Here is a 26676-nt window from a genome sequence, read left to right on the forward strand (position 1 = left end):
ATTATTGCAATCTGCGACCGTCTGCTGCGCTGATAGTATCGATACTTCGATACTTCGAGAATTGCAATATCGCATTTCGATGGATCGTCTTTTGAACCTCAGTTCACCATGAAACGCATCGCGTCAAAAATTGCACTCAAGCCGCTCTGCATTTTTCATATCATTGTATCGTGTAAAAGTGCTAGTTTTGTGCGCGAAAATTATCAGAACAATTTCAAAAAGTGCTCAATCGTAACGTAAACATCATGCAGTCATTATTATATGTCGATATCGCGTATCATCCACTTCTACATGCGTGCCCCGAATACGACATCGAATCCTCTTCACGTCGATATTTTTGCACAACGAAAATGTTACGAATATACGATTATTGTCAGGTATGTATGTACGTGTTATTTATCAAGATTTTAATAGCATGCAATGAAGCCGAAAATAAACAGAAGAAAAAAACTCTAATAAAAATTTTTCTTAATAATAATATAAAATAATAATAACATAATAATAACAATAATAATATAAATAATAATATAAATGGAAAAAACCATAGAATATACATATATGTATTAACAAAATATACTATATATATATATATATATATATATATATATATATATATATATAATTTAATTAGTTATTTAACCAATGATTTATTACTAGATGTATCAAATTTAAAATATGGGTTAGGTATAAAAAGATCATGGTGATATGGTCTTGATATATCGACATAATTTAATTCTCAATAAAAATTAAATGTCTTCAACATAACGCTTGCTAATCTAATTAATAAACTATAAAAAAATTTAAATATATTTGTATAAGATTGATCGTTGGAAGAATCACAGCTATTTTTGAACATTTTATACAGCATTATATACATATGTTCTACATGTCAAACCATCCGTATATTTAAAACATGATATGAAATACTTATACTGTATACTTTGTATTGACAGCCCTGTGGTACAATTTGAGCAAAAGCACTGTGCTTTACTATTATATTATCGTTCGTCGTTCGCTTGAATGTGAATCATATCTCTAAATGTTGCCTACTTTCGTTCTTACGTACTAGATAAATAATTCTGTAATCGTCGTCGACAGTCGTTGAATAGATTATATCAATTATTATCTTCTTTGCACATACAAAACGTATAAGTATATTGCAATCTAATTCCTTAAACTTATGGAATAATTTACTATATAAAAAAATTTGCTTTCTTATATCTAAAGTAATTTTTAAATTTTTAAATTCCATTTATATTTCATTCTGACCTCGTTAAATTTATCTTATACAAATTTTGATTTATACAGAATAAATCATGAAATGCAAGAATTAAAAATAGACTTATTTTTGACTAGTTGAAATTAACATTAGAGAGATAAATCCAATGTTTGTTAAAAAAAGAATATTGACTCCGATTTGAAAGAATCTGTCCTTATTCACGCTTACATTTTGCGTTGCATAATTAATCTTCAGGTCATAATTTCATCTATATATATCGGAAATTTTTTATATGATTATTCTACAATTTTTGCTAATAATATTGACTAGGTTTTAATACTTAGGAACTAATTAATCTTAGTATTGTTTTTACTTATTCGTTATTATATACATTAGACATATATTGAAAAGAAATAAGTAATGAATTATTACTTAGGGCGAACAAACTATGAAATTACTGAATGTAGCATCAAAAAGTAGATTAAAAATTATAATTTTTTTTTAACACAAAAAACTTTATTGGCATTTCACATATATAATTGGATTAATTTTGTATCATGTGGAATAAAAAATTTTGTTTCTGTTAAACTTAAATTGTTTTAAATTTGATAATGCAGTTTTACGATGATTACTCGACAAATTTTTGCAACAATTTTTTTTCTAAAATATATTCGAATGAGATAGCACACATATGATTTTTTTTAACAATTTTTTAATCACTTTGCCCTTAATTATTGCACAATTATTATAATCACATTTGCTGTTTGATCACATCTAACAATAAGCTAAAATGTAAAAAATATGTTAATATTGCACTATTATTTTATCTACAGAATATCTTAAACTAAAAAGCTAAAAATGAATAACAAAGAAAGGCAATAAATAATTTACTGTTTGCACTTTAACTTTCTACTTGAGATATATAATTATATCAATTTTATCTAAATCAGAAAATATAATTAATTATATTACGAACTAACTATATGTAATTTCTCTCATTTTCGCAATCATTATTTATATACATATTTATATAAATTTTATATCTCTTCATTGTATATATGGAAGTATCTCAGATATGATTCTTAGATATTGATGATTATATATAATTATTGTAATATATAATAATATTATAATTATAATAAATATAGGACATATAGATATGTGGCGGTTTTTCGTAAAGACTTTCGGACGGGAACCGTATACTGCTCATAATTTTAAAAGATAGCATATATAATAATTTTTTTTCTCCGTTATTTTTATAATAATATAATGTAAATCTAGTATACTTAGGAGAACTTCGTGTTTACACATCGCAACTCAATCTTATTAACATAAATGCTTGAATCTAGACCTAAATTATTTTACAATAATAAGCAAAAAATTTTTATGTTATATTTAAGAATAGTTCTTATAAAAAAAATTTCTATAGATTATTTCGATAATTAATATTAAATTAATATGATAAAAAATTAAGAAAGAGATTTTGGGGAGATTTAAGGGAAAGAAAAAAAATTTGAAGAAAAATTTTGTGCAAATATAAATTAATGGCGCGTTCTGATATGATTCTGATATGATTTCTATCAGAGATAAGATATATTCAAGTGTGACAAATACTGTAAGTATTTGAGATATATAATGCAAATTGACTCCGTTTCTTGTTTACGATATGTATGTATATGATAGTGTGAATTTTTAATACCAGCCGAAATCCATACCCGCCAATTGATAGAAGCGCTGATTGAATGGTCGATAAAAATCTCGTAAACGTTGAATTGCCATAGGATCGATATAGGGATGACTACGTCCTTTGTTCTTTCCTAAAATATGTATTTTATAGTATCCTAATTAGTATCAAATATTACACAATTTTTATAGTATTCTGTGTGAACAAAAAAATTTTACTTAAAGAAATTACGAATAAAAAAATTGTTTTTTTCCCAGAAAAGTAATATACATATCAAATTTGAAGGTATAAACAGCATTTTAATTATTATAATTATTTTTGCAAAAGAGACTTTTACTTTTATAAATAATTGCAATAACAATAGAGTATTATATTGTTCTCGTGAGAACTTTATCTTCTAATTAATTTCCTTTCTGAAATAAATTTTCTCAATTGTCTTACCGAGACAGTGGGGTGTTGCACGATCCTCTGACTTGAGCAAGCAAGGGAAGCCTTTGGTGGCGTTGAAGTAAAAGTGTTTTTCGCATATCACTCGCTTCAGACCAAGGAAGTCCTGTACCCGGGTGATCTCCATCACCGGATCGGCGATCAGACGTTCGCCTGATACGAACAAGAACTGCGACAGCGGGAAGTATTGCAACCATCTTTCCAGATGCCGCACGTAAACCCCGATTTTCAGTGGCACCCAGGAAGTGTCCACGATCCTCGATCCGTTCAAAAAAGCCAGATCCTCGAACCGCGGCATTTTGCGGCGCTTGCTCTTCACCTGGGTATAATCGGAGATCGCCCGGGTCACGGGGTCCCTCACCACAACGATTAGTTTCATTCCCAGGTTCATGTGCTTGACCCTCTTCGGCACCTCGCTTGTCACGAAATACGACGGTGTCTTTTCCATGGTGATTTGACCGGTTAGAGTCGGGGGCATTCTGCGTCTAATTATTGACAGAAACGTACAGGCATTTTTATAGTACTCTTATACAAAGTATTCAGAATCGCGATATAAGGCAAGGAGGTAATCTGTCGTGTAAAAACAAATTTTTTTTGAATTTAAAAATAGTAATCTATTTTCAATTTTATATATATTTCACATGATAGTACTCTATAAAATTTTAGCTATTTTTAAATTTATTACAATAAAGCTGTCTACATAAAGAAATTAATATTTATGTAGAAAGTAAAAGAAAGTATATATTATAAGTAGCAAATTATAAATTTATATTTCAAGAATTATAATTTCAAATCTTCAGTATTAAAATACAATGATGCCATTTCGTATGCTTTATAATTTTAATTGTAAAAACAACTTATCGTACGCACCTGTACCAACGAAATCCTTTAATATAATGGTGATCAAAGAAATGGACCTCCGAGCCGGCAGCGCGAATCGCCGGATGCAATCTCAGGAATTCCAAAAGGGCTCTCGTTCCCCCTTTCTTCACCCCGATTATCAGAGCGGTCGGCAATTGTCGGCTTGGTATTAGATTTTGTTGCTTAAACGTCTGATATTTCAATATGCTTCCTTTAAGTACATCGCTCGAATTCTGAAGCGACAACGATTGCACTTTCTTCGAGTTCGAATCTGTTCGATCATTCAGAGATACATCTTCGAGCTTCGATTGATCGAGACTTTGGTATAGAATATTTTTCGCGGACACGGAAATTCGCGTCTTCTGCAGACTGATCTTCTGCGATATGTCGGCTAGCATGTGCGAATGATCGACGAGGAGCATCCACAGATAGATGGCCAAGGCGCAAACGAGGATTAAGATCTTCCAAGAGCTTTTACGCAGTTCCATTTCGTGATTTTTACGAGTCGTCGTATTTTGTCGGCTTTCTGGATGCCATTATACCGTCGCAGCATCTGCTGTCTCGTTCATCGACACTGATTTGCTCGCATCGATACTCTTCGCGATATCGCGATGCCCTATATATACATTATACACTATATGATAACGCAAGAATAATCTCTGCTCATGAATCATGCGCGAAAATGCAACTAGTATATCCGATAGCGAGTGAAAAATCGAATATTCGATATTTGATGATATTTATATCATCCAAACTAGGACACCGGATACATGTTTTTAAATGATTTTAATTGCATATCCGTTAAAAAAATAAATTGGAAAATTTATATTGTAAAGAAAAGACAGGAAATATAAACAATGTAATTTATATACAATGTAAATCGTTTGGAAGTACTTTTTCTATTTAAAAAAATCAGATTTAAAGTAGAAAAATATTAAATATTTTTGTAATTCAATATCGCTATAATTTTATCTAGAAATGATAAGATATAGAATAATTTTGTGCTCCTGACTTATAATATACTGAAGATATAATTAAATAAATGAAATTTTATTCTCTTATATTTTTCAAATTTCTAAAATGTTCACCAGGATGTTCAAAAAAAAATTTATCTTTGAAAAATTGGTCTCAAAACTATATTCTTTTAAGTCAACAATAAAATTGGAAATCAACAGGCATATCTCTAACAGCAAAAATCTCTCTAATATAAATAATGTTTTCTTCATGTAATAAATTTTCTTTATTTTAATATTAACTAAATAATATATTTAGTTAATAATTATTTTAATATTAATTATTTTAACTAAAATTTTATACATACATGTACACTTCTATTTGAAAATAATAATGATATAGAAAAATAAATATTTGCACGCTTAATTTAAAAAAAGAATCCAAGAAAATGTGAGAAATGAGAGATTTTTGCTGCTTCAAATTTTTGAAAACGTTCGTCGGAACATCCTGGGAAGCCCGAAAGGCCCGACCAATCTATCAGACCGGGTAACTGCAGCAGCTACCCGGTTGTTTGAATTACACTTACCCCGGAATATCGTATCGCTGTCGAAGACACGTTAATTGTCACCCCGTGCGCGTCCGTCATCGGGCAACGTGCGACTGACGCAGCCGGTGTAAGGCTGCGGATGCGGACGCTCGCTCTCGCGCGCAGAAAGTGCACATTTAGCACGTTATCAAATGCACGATCAGAGCCGTAACTAGATTACTATGGTTCCTATTGTAGGCGCCATTTTCCTCTCGAGCGGCGAATCAGGCATGTTGCAATTATTATATAAAAAAGGTGCTCATTTATACATTAGGCGTGCGCGAAATATTCTTCTTGATCCTTTATTTTATGGAATTTAAAGGAAATCAAGGGATATTATATGTTCACTCGCTGATATATAATAATTACAGTTGGCTAGCAATTATTGTCACGTTTGTTATTAATGTTCTTCCACGTTAATATTTTTTTTCAAGAGCTTAATAGTAATAAGAGATATATTGTCTTGTCTGAAATTTGATGCGAGGATTATTTTGGGAACATCGTTAGTAAAACATTAAATAACTCGCAGCAGGTGCCACAATTTTCAGTTACGGTTCTGGACACGGTATTCGTAACAATCGATAACGCCCGGTTGGCCGGGAGAAGGGAGACCATCGCCCTATATAATGCGACGTGTAAGGATAAGATATACCTGTCGACGGACAATCGGGCTAATGACAACGCGTGAACAACCTCCGCCTGAATCAATTCCCTTTGTCATGACATATACCTCATTATATGTTGTATTGAGAGATGAGACAGATATTACATTGAGCATATATAAAAAAGACCGTATACAGATTAAAGCAAAAAGAATAGCTCGTAATAATAATTTAAGATAATTTCAAATAACAAAAAATTCGTTATTTTTTCCTACATTAATGAACAGTTCTTGTTAAAAAAATGGTAATATGATGACGAAAATAGGTTATCATTAGATAACCTATCGTTATCATTAGATCGTTTGTGCTACAAAAATTATTACAAATGTAAGACCGTCTAGACTTCAAAAATTCCCTAAAATTCGATATGATATTTTCTTAAGAAATACAAAAATAATTTCCTTTCTCACAACTCAAATCTATAAAAGTGATGTCTCTTAGTTTCTATGATTCGATTGTTATATAATTTTTTTCACAAATATGTGCAACGTTTTCTCGATTTTGGTAATTGGATTTTTTTATTTCAAATTGGAAATAGATTTGAAAATAACTACAACAAAATAAAAATATTATAGTCTAATTATATAATTAATATGTGTTAAACGATCTGATTTAAGATAAACAATTATTACAGAGGATTGATGTGATAAACATAAGTACATATTAAACTGTTTACAGATCGATTAAATGGATGAAGCTTTTTTTCAATATACAACTCTAATTTAGATTTAATTAGAAATCAATATGATTTGTTTCATTAAAGCAACTAATCATAATAAATTCAATATCTCTCAACAATCTACTGTTGATGTAATTAATTACGTGATATAATTATTCTTTTTTACTATTATATTACTGCACATTATTTGAAAATTATTTTATTTTTTTAACTTATATGAAGAATTATAAATTATAAACTTTTTTTACATATATTATAATCATGATTGATATAATTATAGTAATTAATATAAAATTAATTACTTTTATAATTATAATCGTCTTTATGACGATATATCATGTTAATATTATTATCTTAATAGAGCTTTGAAATAATAATGCAGGAATATAATAGAAAGAGCCACACACATATACATATATATTGCACAATATCTTATAAATTAATTATATATTACAAATCTTATCGAATTAAATTATAATAACGTCGATTAAATTACAATAAAGTTTAACATCAATATACTTGTGAATCATATATCGATCTAATAAGATTATTTTAAAAATTCAGGAGAAATCTGCTATATTTATCACGGAGGAAGTTAGACGAATATCTTCGTCGATTATATACACTGGACATTATTTATAAAATTATCACAGTATTGTTCGAACTTATTATATATATATGTACATGTATTTCCAGAACACGAAAAGTGTTATTTTGCATGAAGTAGTAAATGTATAAAGATGTACAATGCAATGCATAATATATTTCTTTTATGCACTACGATTTTAAATAAATACTTTAAATATGTTGAAAACGCTAAGGAGCGATGTGAAAACGTTACACAAGAATATATCTTTGCTTCATTGCAAGTGAAATAAATATTCTAAGATGATAACAAAATTTATGAGATATTATAAAGACTTCTAAGGACCTTTAGGATGCGCGTTTTAATTTTTTCCTTAAACGTTCTCTCTGTTTTCTTGTTTCATACTTCTTGCATAGGATATTTCCAAACAATTCTAACAGTATCTCTTTTTTCGCGAAGTATATAATGTCTCGAAAGATAGATACATTCAAGATATGCAACAATATTTTCTCTATCTTTCTTTCGATTTCTAATTTCACTCTGTAAGTGCAAATCAAAACTGCTTCGTGTCTTTTCGTTAAAATATGCATGATGAGTTACGTTTTTTCTTTTAAACGTAAATTGAATATAAATCGAGGATATTTTTCATATGCTCATTTTTCATTTCGAAACTTTCTTTATCGCTGAACATTACGTGTATCTTTGAAAATAAATAAAATATTTGTTTAAATTCCAGAAACTACCAAATCCCACAATAAATTTTTGTACGCAGGAAATATCACCAAGCAACGATATATTAATATATAATTGCTTTATAGCTTCATTGGCGAAATTATTATATCAGCCACTTCGAAGTCTAATCAAAGTAATATCTCTCTGCAATTCTCTCATATTCTCGATAATCGACTGTTGCCGATTCAGATCATTTTGGGAAATAGTTTCAAAAATGTGAATGTATCGATAATTTTAACCATCGCGACGTCCCATATCGCGCTTCTATTTAATTTGCTTCGTGTAGCCCTTCTCCTTCAGCAAATCGTCCAATGCTTCCTGAGTATAATAAACGTTGAAGTCCGTGGGTTCGATGCCCTCGAAGACGGCGTATACCGACGGCTTCAGATTGTAGAAGAAGAGCGGCTGGCCCCTCGAGGCGAAGTCTTTTGTCAGAGTCTCGATAACAGTGGCAGCCGTAAAGTCCGCACCATAAATGTACGAACAGTCGATCACTACAGGCGTCGCGACGCTTCCGGCGCGTCGGCTGTATTTGTTCACCAAATTACGCACATAGTCCACCGATGGGAAGATCAGGCAACGATCCGGTGTCAACATTAAGTACTCGATGCCATGAAGAGTCTGTCAGAAAAAAGAAATAAATAGATGATTAGTCAAATCAATTATGAAAATAGAAATTGAAAAAAATGAAAATTAGTTGTAAGAAATGAAAAATAAAAAAATTTCATATTCACGTATCTTGAAAATTGCAATTTCGAGAAGAATTAATTGCACATTTCTATATAATTTACTATTATTATAGAAAATATCATACAAATTCGTGAAAAAAGTATGTACAAGTAAATGTGGAAGAATCAAGAATACCGAATTAAATGCTGGCTAATGCAAAAATCGATTTCTCTTTTTCTTTAAAAGTGAATCGAACAATTACCTTGAGTTTTTCCACAGTTATTTTCGGTCTTGCGGCATGGTACAGGATAAAGAGAATATTTATTCCAACACCGCAGAGAATTCCTATTTCTAGTTGCAACACCAAACACGCGATGAACGTGCCCACTCCCGGGATGAGATCTGATTCTGAAACGCGGAGAAATAATTTATTCATGATATATCCCAAATTTATTTGACATTCTTTACATTTATGAAAACATGTTTTCTTACTCTTCGTCCTCCACATCGGTTTTACGACTTTGACTTCAACCATGAAGATGACCGCGGCTATAATGATCGCCGCTAGAGTGGCACGTGGAATGTAACTAAAGTACGGGGTAAGGAACAGCAAAGATAAAATTACTAGCACACCTGAAAACAAAATATATAAATATTACATCGTACGGAGAATAAAAATTTATATTAAATAATTTATCTTAAATAATTTATCTTGTTAAATAGAATGTGGCAGACTTATTTCTATAGCATATTGATAGCATAGATAAATATTATTTAAAAGAATGACAGTTGAGATACTACGAATTTTGACAAAATACATATTTATTGCTTTCTTTATTTACTCTTTCGATTTTACATCCAACTCGGAAGTGAAAAATATGTAATGTTTAATTTATAAAATTTATATATATATACAAGCGAAACTCACCAGTATAAACACCGCCTAATGGTGTCCTGACACCAGAAGCGTTGTTTACTGCGCTTCTACTGAGAGATCCCGTACCTGGAAAAGCTTGCATAAAGGAATTTCCAATGTTCGACACACCGATCGCTATCAATTCTTGCGTAGCGTCTACTGCTTTTCCGTTAGCTACAAAAAAGTGTAAATCCCACATATATACATATAGCAATTTTATTCTATATATATAATAAAATCTATATAAATTACTTGATTGTATAACCAAAAAGATTTTTGAAAGAGTTTGTCATTTTGCATTGCTATGATGTAAAGTTACACAGCGATAAGCAGTTTTCTAGTATGTACTTTATGATAAAGTACTTACCAAAAGCTTTACAAATAGCGACATCCTCCATTAGAGAGATGAGCGGTATAACGAGAATACCGCTTCCTAAATTACCAATCATATCGATAAACGTAAGCGTCGTATTGCTATCCTTGATGTATCCAAATGGTGGGATTTGTACAGCAGGCATGCCTCCCGGTATGTAACCTGGGATCAAAAATTTCAGTCCAGCTAAATTTCTAAAATTGATCATTGGATTTTTTTGTATCTTTATGGTATATATTATTCTATTATTTATATTATAATTTATATTATAATATATTAAAAGCTCTATATAATAATAATTTATTCTTTTTAATAAAAGTTTGTTAGCATAGCTGGACATTTGTCTTGTGCTTGTACAAAACTTATTTTCAAAGAAATAAATTTGTCCGCATACCAATCAATTTGAAAGGCGAGTTGTCCTGGAAGCTCCAACCTAATACACCACAAAGTATCACTAAAAATGCGTTTCGTGAAGTGCCCATTAACCATAAAACTTTATTCACGATGCGATGTTTTGTAGAACGAAGTTCTTCCTTGTCCGGGCCAATTTTGCATGCGGCTAACAACTGTAATGCAAATATCTCATTATAGGAGGTATATCACAAAGATAATAATATATTATCATATTTTTATTAATTATACTATTTTTGTAAAATATTATTTATTAATAATTAATTAAGAGATTTCTTGTGCGCGCGTGTGTTACTTGCTTTTTCTCTCAAGACTTATTAAAAATATTAAAAGAAATTACCCTCAGAATTAATAGCAATGCTATGCAAGATGCTCCAAGAGTAGCATCCCACGCTGATGTCTCGTGTATTAATCCACCGATACTCTGCCACATTTCGATAAATTGAGAGCCTTTGGCAGGGATGCCAAGGATATCTTTGATTTGCGACGTGACGATTATCAAAGCCACCGCCGACGTGAATCCGGAACTTACCGGCCCGGAGACGAAATTTATCAAAAATCCTAAAAAATAAAATTTTATTTCTTCTATCTATTCTACATTCACTCCATAAAGCGAAGATATGAAATACTTTTAATGAAAAAATGACATTTTAATGCCAAATTGAATGTGATGTAAATTGTCGAGCTCATGTTAAAATAATATCAAACAATTCAAAAAGCAATTATTTTAAGAATATTCTCATTGTTAATTCAATTTTTTAAGACACAGTAACTAAAAACTAAATAAAATCTATCAAGTCTTTCAAATTTTATATTTGTCAAACTGCCACTCTTCTTATACTATCTATATACAACAACAATCATTTTTTTAGATACACTGAAATGTTTTATGACTATATTATATATGATTATCAAATTAAACTGATTGCTAAATTGATAAAATTATTGAAATACACTTACCGAGACCAAATATACCCATTATTAATTCTACAATTCCACCTATGAAGCACAACAGAATCGCATGTTGTACCGGAGACTCCAAATGAGATATCGTTTGATAAGTCAGTAAAGAAATTATGGCAGTAGGTCCCATGGGTATGTCTTTGCAAGATCCAAAAATTACGTAAATGAAACAACCCAGAAAGCTACCATACAAGCCGTGCTAAAATAAAAAATAATATACGTGTGTATGTAATATTATGTATACATATCAGTATGTGAAAAATTATCAGTTAATTTTTTCTTATTGTTAGTGGAAACATCGCGAAAATTATTTTTTAAATTTACAATATTATATTTCATTACTCAAACTTCTTTAAGTTAAAATTTTATTAAAATAAAATTTAAAGAAAATTAATGAAAAAATATGGTTTTGCATTTATTTCTATTGAAGATTAATTTCTGAAGAACCATTTATTTTTAATCATTCATTTTTTTTTAAATTATTGACTCTTCGATTGTTTTTATCTATTTTAAACTAGGCTAGGAAGAATATTTAGTCAAACGTCTATTATATCACTGTATAATCTAGAATTTTTATGTAACCCTTGTAAATCATTAAGCAAGTAATAAATGTCTCTTTTATGTACCTGTGGCGGTAAACCGGCGACGTTCGAATATGCTAGTGACTGAGGAATAACGGTAAGACCCACGGTAATTCCGGCCACTAGATCTCCGAGCGCATCTTGACTGTTATACCTTGGCAGCCAGCTCAAGACCGGTAATCTTTTGTAAAGGGTTTTCTTCGTACATATGGCCCTGGCACGCCGCCTTGTATAGTGTAACGCCGATTTTAAAAGACCTTCCTTCTGCTTGACCTCATCATCTCCTGGCTCTTCGATCACTATATTCGCATAGCAAGCAAAAATTTTATTATTATTGAAAGATTTTATTAGAATGTAAATAATATTTTATTAGTTCACTCAGTATTTTTTAATCTGCTAGTTTATTTTTCGTATTATTATTCAATAGTTATTATTTAAAAATTGAAATTCTGTATTCTATAAAATTGTATCATATTAAGAAAGTATGCTTCTTTTGAATGATAATAATGACAGAAAGCAAATCATTTTAGATTCCTTTCAATCATCATTTCGGTCATATATTATATTTTGATTTATTTTTAAATAAGAATAATCTAAAAAAGTATACTTAAATTTTATCATCATTCGCAATTTCCATGTACTTTTAATACAGAGATTCGCATCTGTCATATTATTTGTAATCCATCATGTTAACTCATAAATAATTTCGTGTGTGCGAAATGCAACGTGACAAATGAGTGACAAGGACGGAGTACTCATATATCGTATGCGGACATTGTGTTAAATTTATTATCTCCACGCAAAGACACATATGAAGAAGAAAAGAAAAAATACTGTATACTTCCAGGCACGTGCCGAGATGTATCTTTAAAATACGTCCGTTTTTCCGAAGGCCGATTTTACATTCGTCATGTCAAGGAAGGTGAGCCAGTTTCGCGGAATAAAATCATTGACGATATGCATAAATCGCGTAAGATTATTTTGCCATAAATTTACGTTTACCAATGTCACCGAATATATCTTTCCAGAGATTCTTTAATGATTTTCTTTTTTAGTTTTTTATACGCAGAATATCTTATATAAGACACATGAGAAATAAAAACATTTATTAAACAACGAGATAAGCAGTGAGCAGTAACTGATTATGCTTGATGTGTTTTCAATTCTTATAAAAAAAATAAAAAAAAAATAAAAAAAAAATAAAATAAAATCACCAAATACACAAAAACAGTATGATATAATAATTTTCTTTTTATCAGTTCCTTATTTTATTTTTACATTAATTCATGTTATATTTTGTATCCAATATCTCATATGATTTATCGAAATTGAAATAAATATTATTAGCTTATTTTAAGCTTGAAAGCTATCAACGAAATTTTATCAGGCTTAAAATATCATTTTATCAATCACTATTCAATATTACAATAATAGTACAACATATTTAATGAATCAAAAAGTTATTCATATAACATCACTAAGAAAGACCTTCATGACTAATCTTCGAAGCCACGTAATGTCAGGATCAATATCAATAAGTTTTTATACAAATGTAATCAAACCAATATTTATCGTTGTTTTTTTATTCCAGCAGAGTATTTTGTTTAAGCAAAGTAATACATAAAAATTCCATAAAGTTAAAAGTAACATAAAAGTTCCAAAAAATATTTTATAAATAAAATATTGAAATGTTTTTTTTCAACAAAATTTTATAATTTGTATTTTAACGTGTTTTTTAAAATATAAATCGACAAAAATGTTTGCATTATGATCATATGCGAAGCATGTATAAAATCCTATAAAATTATGTACGGAATATTTTAATCGATTTCATAATATACGTTACTAATATACACTTATCCAACAGGTCATTGAATTTTAGCAGACTGCTTACTTTTATAACATCCGCATCACACATGCAAGAAGCAAATTTATTTATAGTATGATTTTTTTATTTATTAATGGAGAAAGCGTACATGTTCACATGGAGAAAGCGTATGTATGTATAAATATTTCTCCCCACGTGTCTACTTTATAGTTTAGCCAAAAATATGATTTCTCCACAACATTTGTACGTATGTTAGATTATTATTTGAAACTTACAGATAAAATCTGACGAACCCTGTATGTCTCGGTGGTTTCCATGCGAATTATGAAAAGATTGGTACGAATGAATGAGATCCATATTGTTGGTAGATTCGTTTAAGCCATGATTCACGTAACCCTCCAACCTTTGTTCGCTGTCTATTGAGTTGTTATTGTCTTTCATTCTGAAAAAATAAAATATAAATTTTTAACAGATACAAGAAATATACATGTATAAAATTTTATCTTTTTATTATTTTATTTTATTATTTTATTTTAATCAAAATAACAAAGGTCGAATGGCGGACGCCACTGAATAATTTAATTTTTTTCACTCGATAATGACATGTATATTTACATAAAAAAATATATTATTTATACAGATTATTTATAAGAGAATAAATAAAATTAAAATAAGATGTTATTTTATAAAATGCATATGGAAAATAGCTTATTCATTACAGAAAATAAAATTGTTTGGATGAGATATTTGTTTTTCAAAATATAAATTTTAAAATTTTAGCTGATACTAAATTAATCGTAACATGTAGTAATGTGATCATGATATTTCAGTTATTAATTAAGATAATTGGAGATAATATTTGCGAATGGAAGAGATATATCACGAGTCTATTATTTCACTTGGCCATAAATCATGTACTAATTGTAGTCAAGGTTGCGATATTATTGTCACGAGAATATCATCTTTTTAATTTCCCTTTCTTTCCGTTCGAAGAATAATAATACTAATAAAATATTTTTATATTATAAATAGAACAGGGATATGATTCATTGCATTTGTTATCTAAACATTTATTGTGTGTGTATGTGAGAGCAAATATAATTTCTCAATATAACTATATCGAAAAAAACTGTCTTAAATAAAATCAATGTCTATCAAAAAGTCAATAAAATAATCCGGCAAATTGCTTAATTAATGTGACATATTTACATCAATTCAATGATTACAAATGTTAATTTAATTCTATGGACAAAAAACTTATTATATATAAATATTTTATTTATTTTTAAATTTCCCAATATTTATCTCAATAAGATACAGTTTTATTTATTTAAGCTACTTCTTTCAGTATAAATAATCTTTCATTGATTTTTTTCACTAACAGCTTAAATACGACAAATACAACGCGAATATAGCCCTCGACTCACCGACTAAGTTACGTGAACGCAGTTATCATAATGGCTAGTGCCCCTATTTTATGTAAGATGCGCAATTTCATAACTTTTTAAAATCTCTCTTGTATATCTCCTGTTATAGATCGATATTATTTTTCAACCACGAGAGATGTAGATGAGTATTTGTACATTTGCACTAGATATTATCTTTCCGTTATTAAAAATTAAATATTAAAACTCTCATCCATTTCATTTTCGTATAGTTTTTAAAACCATAAGAAAATTACAATTCTATTATTTGCGTTAAGTTTCAAAATATATTTAAGAGATTTTCTAAAATGATAACACGCGTAATTTGCTTCTAATTTTTAAAGTGTTTTATTTTAATCTATGTTTTTAATTTATATAATTTTTGTTAAATTAAATTAATGATAAAATATTTATAGCTAATTATTTTTATTTTTTTCTCTTCTTATAAATTGTTAATAGTATATTTTCTTATAATAAGAAAATTCGCTTAATAAGATAATTTAAATCATTATCGCATAGAAGTATCTGCTAGTTGGATTTTACTTATATTCTTCTAAGAACAAGACACAATTCTCAAGACTACAATTCTTATAATAGAATAAAAGATAACTCATGTAAATTACTAATAATTAATCAAAATATTTCGATATTAAGATTGCATTAATCATTGTAACTATATGGACAATCACACTCAAATGTAATCGACTGATAAATTTTATCTTTTAATGTGTTTTTCATTTTCCGTTTCGTTATATTCTGAAATTAATAATCAGATTAATCCACATCTTTGCTCTTATTTATACAGTATTAATTGACTGTAATTAATTTAATAGCAGGTTTTTTAATAATTTTGTTATACATGCACATTATAATCTTATGAAAACAGAAACTAATAACAAATTTTTTATTGTTTAAAATTATTATGTTAAGTAATATTAATCAGTTTATTGAAATTTAACTATTACATTAGAGGTATACTATTATTAAAATGCATCGTTTGTCTAATATTTTTAAATGATTATTTTCAATAAAGTACCTTCAAGTTCAACAAAATCTTTAAAAAAATATTTTATTGCTAAAATAAAATAAGATAAAATGTATCATTGCATATGTACTAAGTACAATATACCGATTAAAACAATTTTATTTAATTATCGATAGAACTAGTGCAATTTATCATTAAAAGTTTACTATATAAGTGGGTTCGATTAGCTGGAGATATTCTATCAGTTTGATTTGCTGATATCGATGTTTGCTTACTTGCATTTTTAAAATCGAAAAAATTTATTGCACGATCAAGTAACGATAATACACATGTATTTCTTAATAATACTCATTTTGTGAAATTTCCTTTGCGACTTTTCCTATTTCGTTATCCGGCAATATATTGGAGAAAAGTGATAATTTGTTCAAATATTGTAAATATTGTGTGAGTAGTACAAGAAGAAATTCTTGTTATTTCTTTGCACTGATCGCAGATATGAAAGTTATGACTCATATATAATACCGATACGTATTTTAATAACCAATTAGGAGAATTTTAAAAGAAAATGAATGTGTTTTTTTTTACGCTGAATCGTTTCTAATAAAAGAATTATAGTTCTAGAAAATGATGATTCTACAAATCTATATTAATTCTTAATACAATAATACAATAAATTTTTCAATTCATATTATCAAATAATAATACAATTTGGAATGGATATCAAAATTGGAAAATTCTGTTATCCTGATATTATTTATGTATATGTTTACAAAGAAAACAATTTTATTGATTTTTTTAATCATATTTTTTGGTACAAAATATATTTCTTAAGTTGAAACAATTGATGAAAATTATATAAATTTTAGAAAGAATATTGAACTATTACATCTTACACATACAAATATATGATATTTATAATTGTATACACAATTGTTTCATTTGTATATTTCAAATAAGTGTTTCGAAGATGATTAATTACTTCGAATGCTACCGATCGAAGATACCGGGAAAGAGAAGAAATATGTCATATCAAAACTAACTTCTTATCATATTAATGATCCGTTTACACTATATGCTTATCGTTTAAAAACAGTCACGAAGGACACTGGCACAAAATTTGTTTAATATATACCTAGAATCGTGTTATATCGTGCAAACAATAATCATATGATATTAGAAATATAATCATCGAGATAATTATATTATTTGAGATAGATAAAACGAGTTTCCATGATAATATCATTTTATATATTTTATTTGTATATTTTTAACTTAATACTAATAGTAATAATTTTTTTTTAATTTTTTTTTGAAATGGCATATTAACAAAAAACTTTTCTTTTAATAATTATGAATGTTCACTTCCTATCTTTCTTCGGCATTAATTTTGTGTATTAAATGATATTCATTTTGTTGCTATGTATGCAGTACTTTTAATATAGATAATTAGTATAGATTATGTGATTATGATTGTGAATATATTAATAAATATTATAATATATTGGTGTACGTTCGTCAAAATATGCAATTTGCCTCACAAATTCTACCACGCGTGGAAGTTCGTTTTATAAACATGCATCGTTAACACCTGTCTTCCTGAATGTATATCTGCATTATGTAGCTCTTGTTGCATTAATAAGCATTAATTGAATCATCTTATTTACAAGAGGAAAGATCATCAATTGATAAAAGCATAATGTGTATATTAAATCGCTTATCAGCTGTCTTCGACAGTGACATTCTCTCATATCAAGGTCTACCGAAGTTTATATGAATTGTAGTAGATATAAATTAGACATACATAATATCAAAAGATTAAACGGTGAACGAATAGATTAATTTCAGATTGTGCAAACCGATAGAAAATTAATTTTTATCGTCTTTGAATTAACTATCGATGAAGACACGCAAATTATAGTAATTTTTTCTAAGAGCCAATCACGAGACTGTCGTCTAAAATACAATCTTTGATCAAGATTTTTTATCGCAAAGACTAAACGATCATCGCAGATAGACAGATAACTATCAGCAAAATTTGTGTGAAAAAATTTACTATCAAACTTACTATCAAAATTTACTACTAAAATTCACTGATCAAATTATATGCGTCAGATTGAATTTAAAAATGGAATCGAATTAATTGAAAAGTAGATGAGTCGAAATATATTTGATATTTTATTTAACAAGGTTGACTTTACTCATAATCTCCACGATTATTGCAATCTTATTAATCTAATCAAACATTAAACAGAATAATGATTTTTCACTTCTTTTTCTTGTAAAAAATTTGCCGCATGCCGATGATTTTGTGTATATGTATTTACACCAATATATTGTCATAAATTTATAGTTATCAAAATTTATTTTACATGTAATTTTATTTTTATTTACATTCATCAACAAAATTTGCACATAAAATTGTGTTTTTGATTAAATTGTAAATAATGATTTTATAATTATTCTTTTAACAAATATATAAATAAGTTTTATATCTTTAAACTATAAAAGTTTTTATTTCTATATAAGTTTAATCATCAAGATTATTTTTAAAAATTTCAGAAATTTAAATAAATTATAATTTTTTTCCATATTTTTTTCATAAAAATTTTCATTTCAAAGCGTCTGATAGTTCTAAAAACAGATATAGATATAGATAAAAGAAGATATAATAAGTATTATACTCACTTAAGTATTTGCTAGGTATTTAAGGAAGATCCGTTTTTGTTCTCAAATATCGTTTAAATATGCAAGAGAAAAAAATCACAAAATCAAAGTGCAGTCTCTTTTCTCGAGAAATTCGGATTTCGCGTTTAATCTCGAGAATACTTCTTTCTACTAGCTTGAAACATCATCACGCATCATTAAAGCGCTAATTTTTAATGTCGTTTGCCAAAGTGGCAAAAAGTATTCGTTAGCAAAAAAGAAAAATATTCATTTCGAATGCTTTTGTACAAATTACGAGAAATCTTTGTAATTTCCGATTTTCTTTATAACGTACAATTTTTTTCTCACCAGTTATTACTAGTTATTACTAATTTATATTCACACGAAGTATCGAAAACGAAAAAAAAAGATGTTTTTAAAAGATGTACAGTAAATATATTTATATATATCACGTGGAGGCATGCGGGATTCAAACCGGTTTTCCCGACGTAATGGCGAAACTGAGTTGAAGTCGACGTGCGACCGGCCATTTAAACGCGTCGTGGTTCACGAACGGGGCAAACTCCCTCTCTCCTAGACGACCTCAGCCTCCCCCGCAATGACGCGGAGAACACTAATCGTCACATGACTCGGTCGCGTCTTTGGTCGTTAAGAATTGGATTCGATCGCCGATCACGTGCTAACGATGTAATGTCTCCTCCTGTCTAGAATATTCTAACATTTAAACTCCATCGCAAGTTTCGTACGAGTTAGTTTTAGAAATTCCTGAACATTTGTCTTATCTGAACGACGAAAGAACTCAGGTTCAGATAATTTTTCTTGCATTGGGTAAAGGCGATATTTATACTAAAACATGTATGAGGACGAGCTTTCGATTTATACTCGTTTAACAATTAAATCATCATAATCATAAAAAAGATAAGATTGAACTTCACGATAAGACTTAATTTCAATATTTATTTGTAAAATCTTACTTCCGATTCATCAATAATATGTAATCTATGTATTAAGTACTTAATTATTGTAAAATGTTAACGGATATCTTATCACAAACACATTATTCTTGATTCGACAAATGAGATGTTACAATTTTTGTGATTAATTGATATATCAATACACGTATATTTTCTGCGAATCACGAGAAAAAGATATTTTTAGATGTTAATTAAAAAAGTGATATAACTAGGCGGACAATAATATAAATCTACACGAATTAATTTGGATTTTTTCTATTTATCTTCTCTCTCTCTCTCTCTCTCTCTCTCTCTCTCACTTTACTGATTATGCTATTATTTACTATTATATTTGAATATTTGAGACTGTTCAAATTTGATGATAATAATCAAATACACTTATAATCTATAATAATTAAAACAAAAAGTATTAGAATAAAAATAATATTAATACAAAAGTTTTGCGTAACATAAGAGTCATTGATATTTATTACAAAACTACATATGTATATTGACATACTATCATTTAGATCTTCTGTTTTCCTGATTTTGACACCTCATATCTGTATTAGTCGATGATAAGAGTCGAGATTGTATCATCTCTCCGTCGTTAAATACTAAATCCGACGAGACGAAAATATATTTGTTTAAGAAATCCGTCACGTAGACGTGACAGACATAAAAACTACAGCGCAAGTTTTAACTAATCAGAAATTCTTTACCTTTTTATTCAAATATTTCAAATATTTTATGCAACGACACGTAGTCTTTACATAATACTATTTTGATCAATATTTAGCTAAATTATAAGATATTTTATATCTCGGAGACTATCAATATGTAGATAAGACATCCAGGTTTAGCTACTAACGGTAATCTACGAACGGTAAACTACGAACGGTAAACGAATGCAATAATGCAATTAAACTAGATTTTGATGTTCGTATCATCGATAAAATTAGTTGACAATGTAAACAAATTCAGCTACGACATAAACTATATACAAATTGTTTTCGTGTTTCTCACGGTGAGAAATCTTTTAGGCAAACATATTTTCGTCTTGACGGATTTAATATTTAATGATGAAATGATGTATAATCTCGAATGTCAGATATAAAGTATTAAGTGTCAAAAACAAATAAATAGGAAATCTAAATCAAATAGCTATTATTGAAAAAGCTATTATTTCGGATAAATTAGTCGTTTAAAATTATTGTCTCCTCTTTTACACAAAAATATTTTCTAAGTATATTTATTATATTAATTATAAAATATATTTATTTTCTATATAAATATATTTTTAATACAATATTAATTAATTCATATATTTTTAATATAATATTAGTAAATTCTAATTTATTATATTCATTTGCAACTAGTTAAAATAATTTTGAAATAATCTTGATTTTGGAAACAATTATTTTAGATATTAATATGTAATTATAATAACAAATTTATATTTTACATAGCAATTATAAACCTCATCTTTATAATTTTGTTAGTAATTGCATTTTTATGTAACATCAGTTGTTCCAATTCGGAATTTCAATAAGTTGAGAATCTCTAATATAATATATTCCGTGGCATATTGTTTTAGCGAAATGATTAATCGCTCAGTTAAATTTTTTCCGTATGCCTAATCAACCGTTTATTACAATAAATATTGACACTACGCTCGTAAATCATCGTTATTGATCACGGGTTCCGCGCGATTAACGCTCGTTAAATGCGCGTATACTTAATATTTGAATGCTGATATCCAATTAAAATATCATTTACAAATTATTTTATGGTTCATCAATTTATAACGCCTTAAGTTTTGTAAAAAGAAAGTCGCCTTTCTCTCTTCGATGTAAATCAATATATCAAAAATTCTTGCCGATATAACATTAATTCTTATTGTCAGTCTTATCATTATTTAGAGAGATATAATTTAAAGATATAATTCAGAAATTAAGAGATATAAAAAAATCTTCAGATTTATGAATCTTGCTAGAAATCGGAACTTTTCGAAACTTTTCATCACAATTCAAGCATTTTTCGAAAAATTATTCTTGTTAAGAGGATATCGAATTGAGTTTTATAAAAAATAAAAAATGATAAAAAAACTAAATTGTAAAATTCTAAACTTTAGAAGAAGCTAAATATATATTGAGAACCACTGCTAGCTGCTATATTTCATTAAATATTTATACTTATGCAATTATGTGAGTGTCCCGTGACCGGTCCCGTGCAGAGACAGACGTGCTTCAGTCATTTTCTCACGCACACCAGCAATAATATTTCAAGGTAATCTCTTGTTTTGCGGCATTTTAATTGGTCACGAGCTTTCAGTTGATCTACCAATCTGATAACACAAGCCGTGCCAGAGTACTTTGCGGTTCAACAATAAATCCATATCGAATCGACCTATTTAGAGATACGGAGATTGTTAAACACAGTGAATACTAATACATCATCTTTTTCCGATATTTCTTGATTTTTTTACAATTTATTTCTTTGTTATATATTTTCATATTTTATTATTAAAATACCTATAAATATATACATCATTTATTTTATTCTTTAAAAATACAATAAGCATTTAAAAATAATTAATTCAATGATAATGAACATTAAACTTTGAAATATAAAGATAGATAATAATCAATAAGATTAAATGAGATAAAAACACGCTTCTTCTCTTAGTTTCAGTATAAAGATTGATGCAACTATTATGAAATTAATGATTAAAAAAAATTAAAAAATAAAGAAAGTTAAAAAATATTTTATTTAAGGAAAAATATTTAAAAATATTTTATTTAAATGTGTGATTCTTACACAAAAAATTGTTCAGATGTTTTTAACGTATTTTTAAATTTTCAATAAAAATAAAACAAGACTATATTTATTATATGAACATTTCGACATGATATATTACACATTAAAATATTCTCATTAATACAATCGTTTTCTTAGTTCTTCTTGTTTATAGATTCTTGAATCAATTTACACAGTTGTGAACCCTGTCAATCATTTTAATATTTTATGACTCATCCTTATCTAACTTGTTAAATACGAGAAAGTTGACGTAACGAGTACCTCTAAGCGAAAGCACGTGCTCCAAATTTCGCGCATAAACAGCGATTAACCAGATCGCCTTGGAATCCAATGCGTCACACAAACAATGTAATATATAATCTTTTCATGAAACAATGATTCTGCATAATAATTGTAAGAAACTGTTGTATTGACTAAGTAAACAATGACACATTATTCATAAACAATGATATTATTCATAGATTCGCGCAAAGAGTTTGCTTTTAACATTTTTAACGATTTTAAAATACTTTTACAAGATTCTCACGACAAATCGTCGCATATTACAATGTCTTTTATCACAAAATTCTTGCAAGATAATTTTGATCTCAAAATTTTTATATATAATATATAATTATATAAGTCTTATAGTTTTATTAAATTATATTAGCATTTAATTTTTATTACGCGATGTATTTAATACAGTATTAATTATCATATCATAAAAGAGATTGCACACATTTGATAATTACAGCTTTGAGTATGACGCATCTATTTTTGCGGTACATTTCATTTTTATACGCAACGATTTGTAACTTTGCCTAATGCAATGCAAAAAATCATTATCCATCCGTGGATACATTTTTCCTATGGAATAAGACGAGTAAAATCATGCGAAATATTCCTTCTGTCGGTGATTGATTAAAATTAATAAATTGTCGTGGCTAATTAACTTGTATTTTAATGTTTTATTAATGTTTTATTCGTTTATCTATAATACGTCAAAGAACATAAATGCTATCTATTAAATAGAAAATGGGCAATCCCCAAGAGTAATATCATTGTCTATGAATAATATTAGTTAAATTCTCAATGCAGTTTTTCCTATACTCGTCATATTAAAAAACTTACATGGAGGAAGACAATAATTTTAATAATGATTATGGCATTGAAGATATCATGATGCATTGCATGTTGAATCTCGTTTTGCGTATTATTTGAATATAAAAATGTCATCATGTGATTATTTTTAATATGACTATAAATTCTTAATATCTTTTATATAATATGGTTAATTTTTTTATGAAATTTGTATACTATATTGAAGATACATCTTTTTTATGATTATATAAGATGTTATTTTATTATGATTGTTTATACTTTATTACTTTAACATGAAAATATTCTGTGGATAATATAGATAATATAAGCCATTTGTTCATACACATTATTTTTGCGGAATTACTTGAAAATAATATATTTTCCCATTACTTGAAAGTAATATATTTTCCCATGATTTATTTTACGATAACGTGTCATTTTAACAAAATTATTGTCACACAAAATATTTTTCTACACATATACATAATATATAATAGTTTACTTATTCATATTATTTTTGAAAAATAATTCATAGACAGTTCTTTATCCATAACCACAATATGATGTGGTTGAAATATTAATGATTTTGATAGATTTACAGCATCATTGTTTATTAATGATTTATGATGTGGTCAATTTATAAAATAAAATCTTATGAGAGAGAGAGAGAGAGAGAGAGAGAGAGAGAGAGAGAGTGTATGTTTAATTGCAATAATATTTATAATTTAAATAATATTTAAATAATATATTTAAATAATATTTTTAACCAACAAATAATAGAAAAAAAAAATATAAATTCACAATAAGAGACAGCAAAAGGAGCCAGCAAGGTTTATGGAACGCATATTTATTATTAACGAATTAAACATAAAAAATAATATTTGTGCGGTAAATCACGAACGTTTCGCCTATTTTTCAGCATAAATGTAAAACCAAGACAATTTTTAGACTAACCTTATTTATAAAATATAAATTAATTGTGGGTTAAATAGATAAAAAATAAAATTAAAATAAAAAAGTTAATGTGAATAATTTTGATTTTACAAATTGTCCAACAGTTTTTTTATATAGAAAATAAAACGTAATAATACATAAATCGGTGGTTAAACAATAAAACTAATTTCATTCAAGACTACAACAATATATTATAAAAATTAATGAAAATTATGAAAATTACAAAATTATTTTATTTTGTATTTTAAAATATATTTATTCAATATCAAAGTGACATTGTCGATTACAAGCGATTTGTAAAAATCCTATTTTAATATGACTTCTAAGTTCATTACAATCTTTTTTATATCTTCAATATTTTTGAAAAATATTTCCTTCAATTTCGGGAATAAAAAATTAATGCGAAAGAATACAATAAGTAAGTAAACATATATTTCTTTAAAGCTAAATATAGAAATTGCCATTTAAAGGGAAAGCTTTTTTGAAAATCAGAGATGTACAAAAAACTACAAATACTATATTGAGAACGATTTTTAATTTTACAGAAATATATTTTAAGTAAAATAAAATAATTTTTTCATACTCATAATTATATATGATTATCATAATCGTTATTATTGTCATTTTATCAGTTTCATTGTTCTGATCTTATATAAGTGCAATCAAAAATAAGTATATATCAGAATAAGAGAATATATAAATAATATTTATATATATCTTCCAAAATTTATAAATTTATATTATTGAAATTTAGAATTCTTATCTTTAAATTATTACTTCTAAATTTTGAATAAATTATAAAAATTTTTCATACTCAAGGGAATTTAGAAGAATCGGTTTTTTCGATCTATCTTGAATTTTATTTAGTGGAATCTTATTTATAAGTTAGAAAGAAGATAGACCATATGTTATTCTAAAATTATGTTATTCTAGAATTTTTATAATTTTTGAATATTTTCAGATGACAAATGTACATCATTCAACATCAAAATAATATTTGACGTTCTATTGACGTCAAAATAACATGCACTTACTATCCTTTTGTCTGATTGTAAGAAGAGATGACGTACATAGTAAAATGTACTTGTATCACTCGTGAGCTTCATCGGCACGATCTACGCACAATACATTCACTTTATGATTAAAAGCGAAATGTTCGCCACCTTCGTATTACGAAATCACGTCGATAACTAACGTGTTTGTTTACATTTTATACCATATCAAATGTTTCGAAGCAAATACCTGTTTGATGTGTATGTTTGACTTATATGGCTATATAAATTCCAGCATGACAACAAAGAAATGCTTCAATTTCTCTTGATTATTATCTATCATGCGTCAGTTTGATGTTCAATCACACTGATGTCAATCATACTGAGGAAAAATAATTGTAATTATTATAAATTATAGTTGTTTTTAGCGGTAACTATATTTAAAATTATTATTACTACGCACAAAAGATTATTATTAATATTATAGTAGTAATAACTATAAAAATAGAAATTTAAACTATAATTTTTTTTACTATCCCAGGTAGCACATATTCATAAATGTTTCTTCAAGGCGTTTCATAATCAACTTTTGAAAACGTTTCTAATTAAAATGTTCACGTGAAAAACGTTAAGAGATACGTTTATTTTCTGAT

The 26676-nt window shown here is 27.6% G+C and overlaps 2 protein-coding genes and 1 long non-coding RNA gene across 14 annotated transcripts; 1 reads left to right on the forward strand and 2 right to left on the reverse strand.

Moving 5' to 3' along the window:
• Positions 1-118: 118 nt before the first annotated feature.
• Positions 119-26321, forward strand: LOC145977524 (uncharacterized). 12 transcript variants are annotated; one of them, XR_014440528.1, is made up of 5 exons: positions 119-377; positions 12405-12677; positions 12976-13087; positions 13171-13245; positions 25993-26321. It is a non-coding gene; the product is annotated as an uncharacterized LOC145977524 (long non-coding RNA). The 12 variants fall into 12 exon arrangements; XR_014440527.1 differs by lacking the exon at positions 119-377 and having other exon boundaries at positions 12256-12420; positions 12486-12677; XR_014440529.1 differs by lacking the exon at positions 119-377 and having other exon boundaries at positions 12256-12420; positions 12490-12677.
• On the reverse strand, positions 712-5867 carry Hs3st-b (Heparan sulfate 3-O sulfotransferase-B). Its single transcript, XM_083109618.1, has 4 exons — positions 5752-5867; positions 4221-4827; positions 3345-3835; positions 712-3036 (listed from the first exon to the last, which is right to left on the reverse strand). The coding sequence occupies exons 2-4, from the start codon at positions 4697-4699 to the stop codon at positions 2912-2914; spliced, it is 1095 nt and encodes a 364-aa protein (XP_082965744.1). The 5' UTR covers positions 4700-4827; positions 5752-5867; the 3' UTR covers positions 712-2911.
• Esp (Epidermal stripes and patches) lies at positions 7299-19706 on the reverse strand. The gene is made up of 11 exons (XM_083109617.1): positions 19246-19706; positions 14427-14593; positions 12369-12622; positions 11740-11941; positions 11120-11340; positions 10763-10934; positions 10363-10530; positions 10008-10169; positions 9572-9712; positions 9342-9487; positions 7299-9031 (listed from the first exon to the last, which is right to left on the reverse strand). Exons 2-11 carry the CDS (start codon positions 14590-14592, stop codon positions 8675-8677), a joined length of 1989 nt encoding a protein of 662 aa, XP_082965743.1. The 5' UTR covers position 14593; positions 19246-19706; the 3' UTR covers positions 7299-8674.
• Positions 26322-26676: the final 355 nt, after the last annotated feature.

Source organism: Camponotus vicinus, unplaced genomic scaffold, assembly GCF_025532165.1.
Source record: "Camponotus vicinus isolate PSW18456_S1 unplaced genomic scaffold, iyCamVici1.0 SCAF_9, whole genome shotgun sequence".
Classification (NCBI taxonomy): domain Eukaryota; kingdom Metazoa; phylum Arthropoda; class Insecta; order Hymenoptera; family Formicidae; genus Camponotus; species Camponotus vicinus.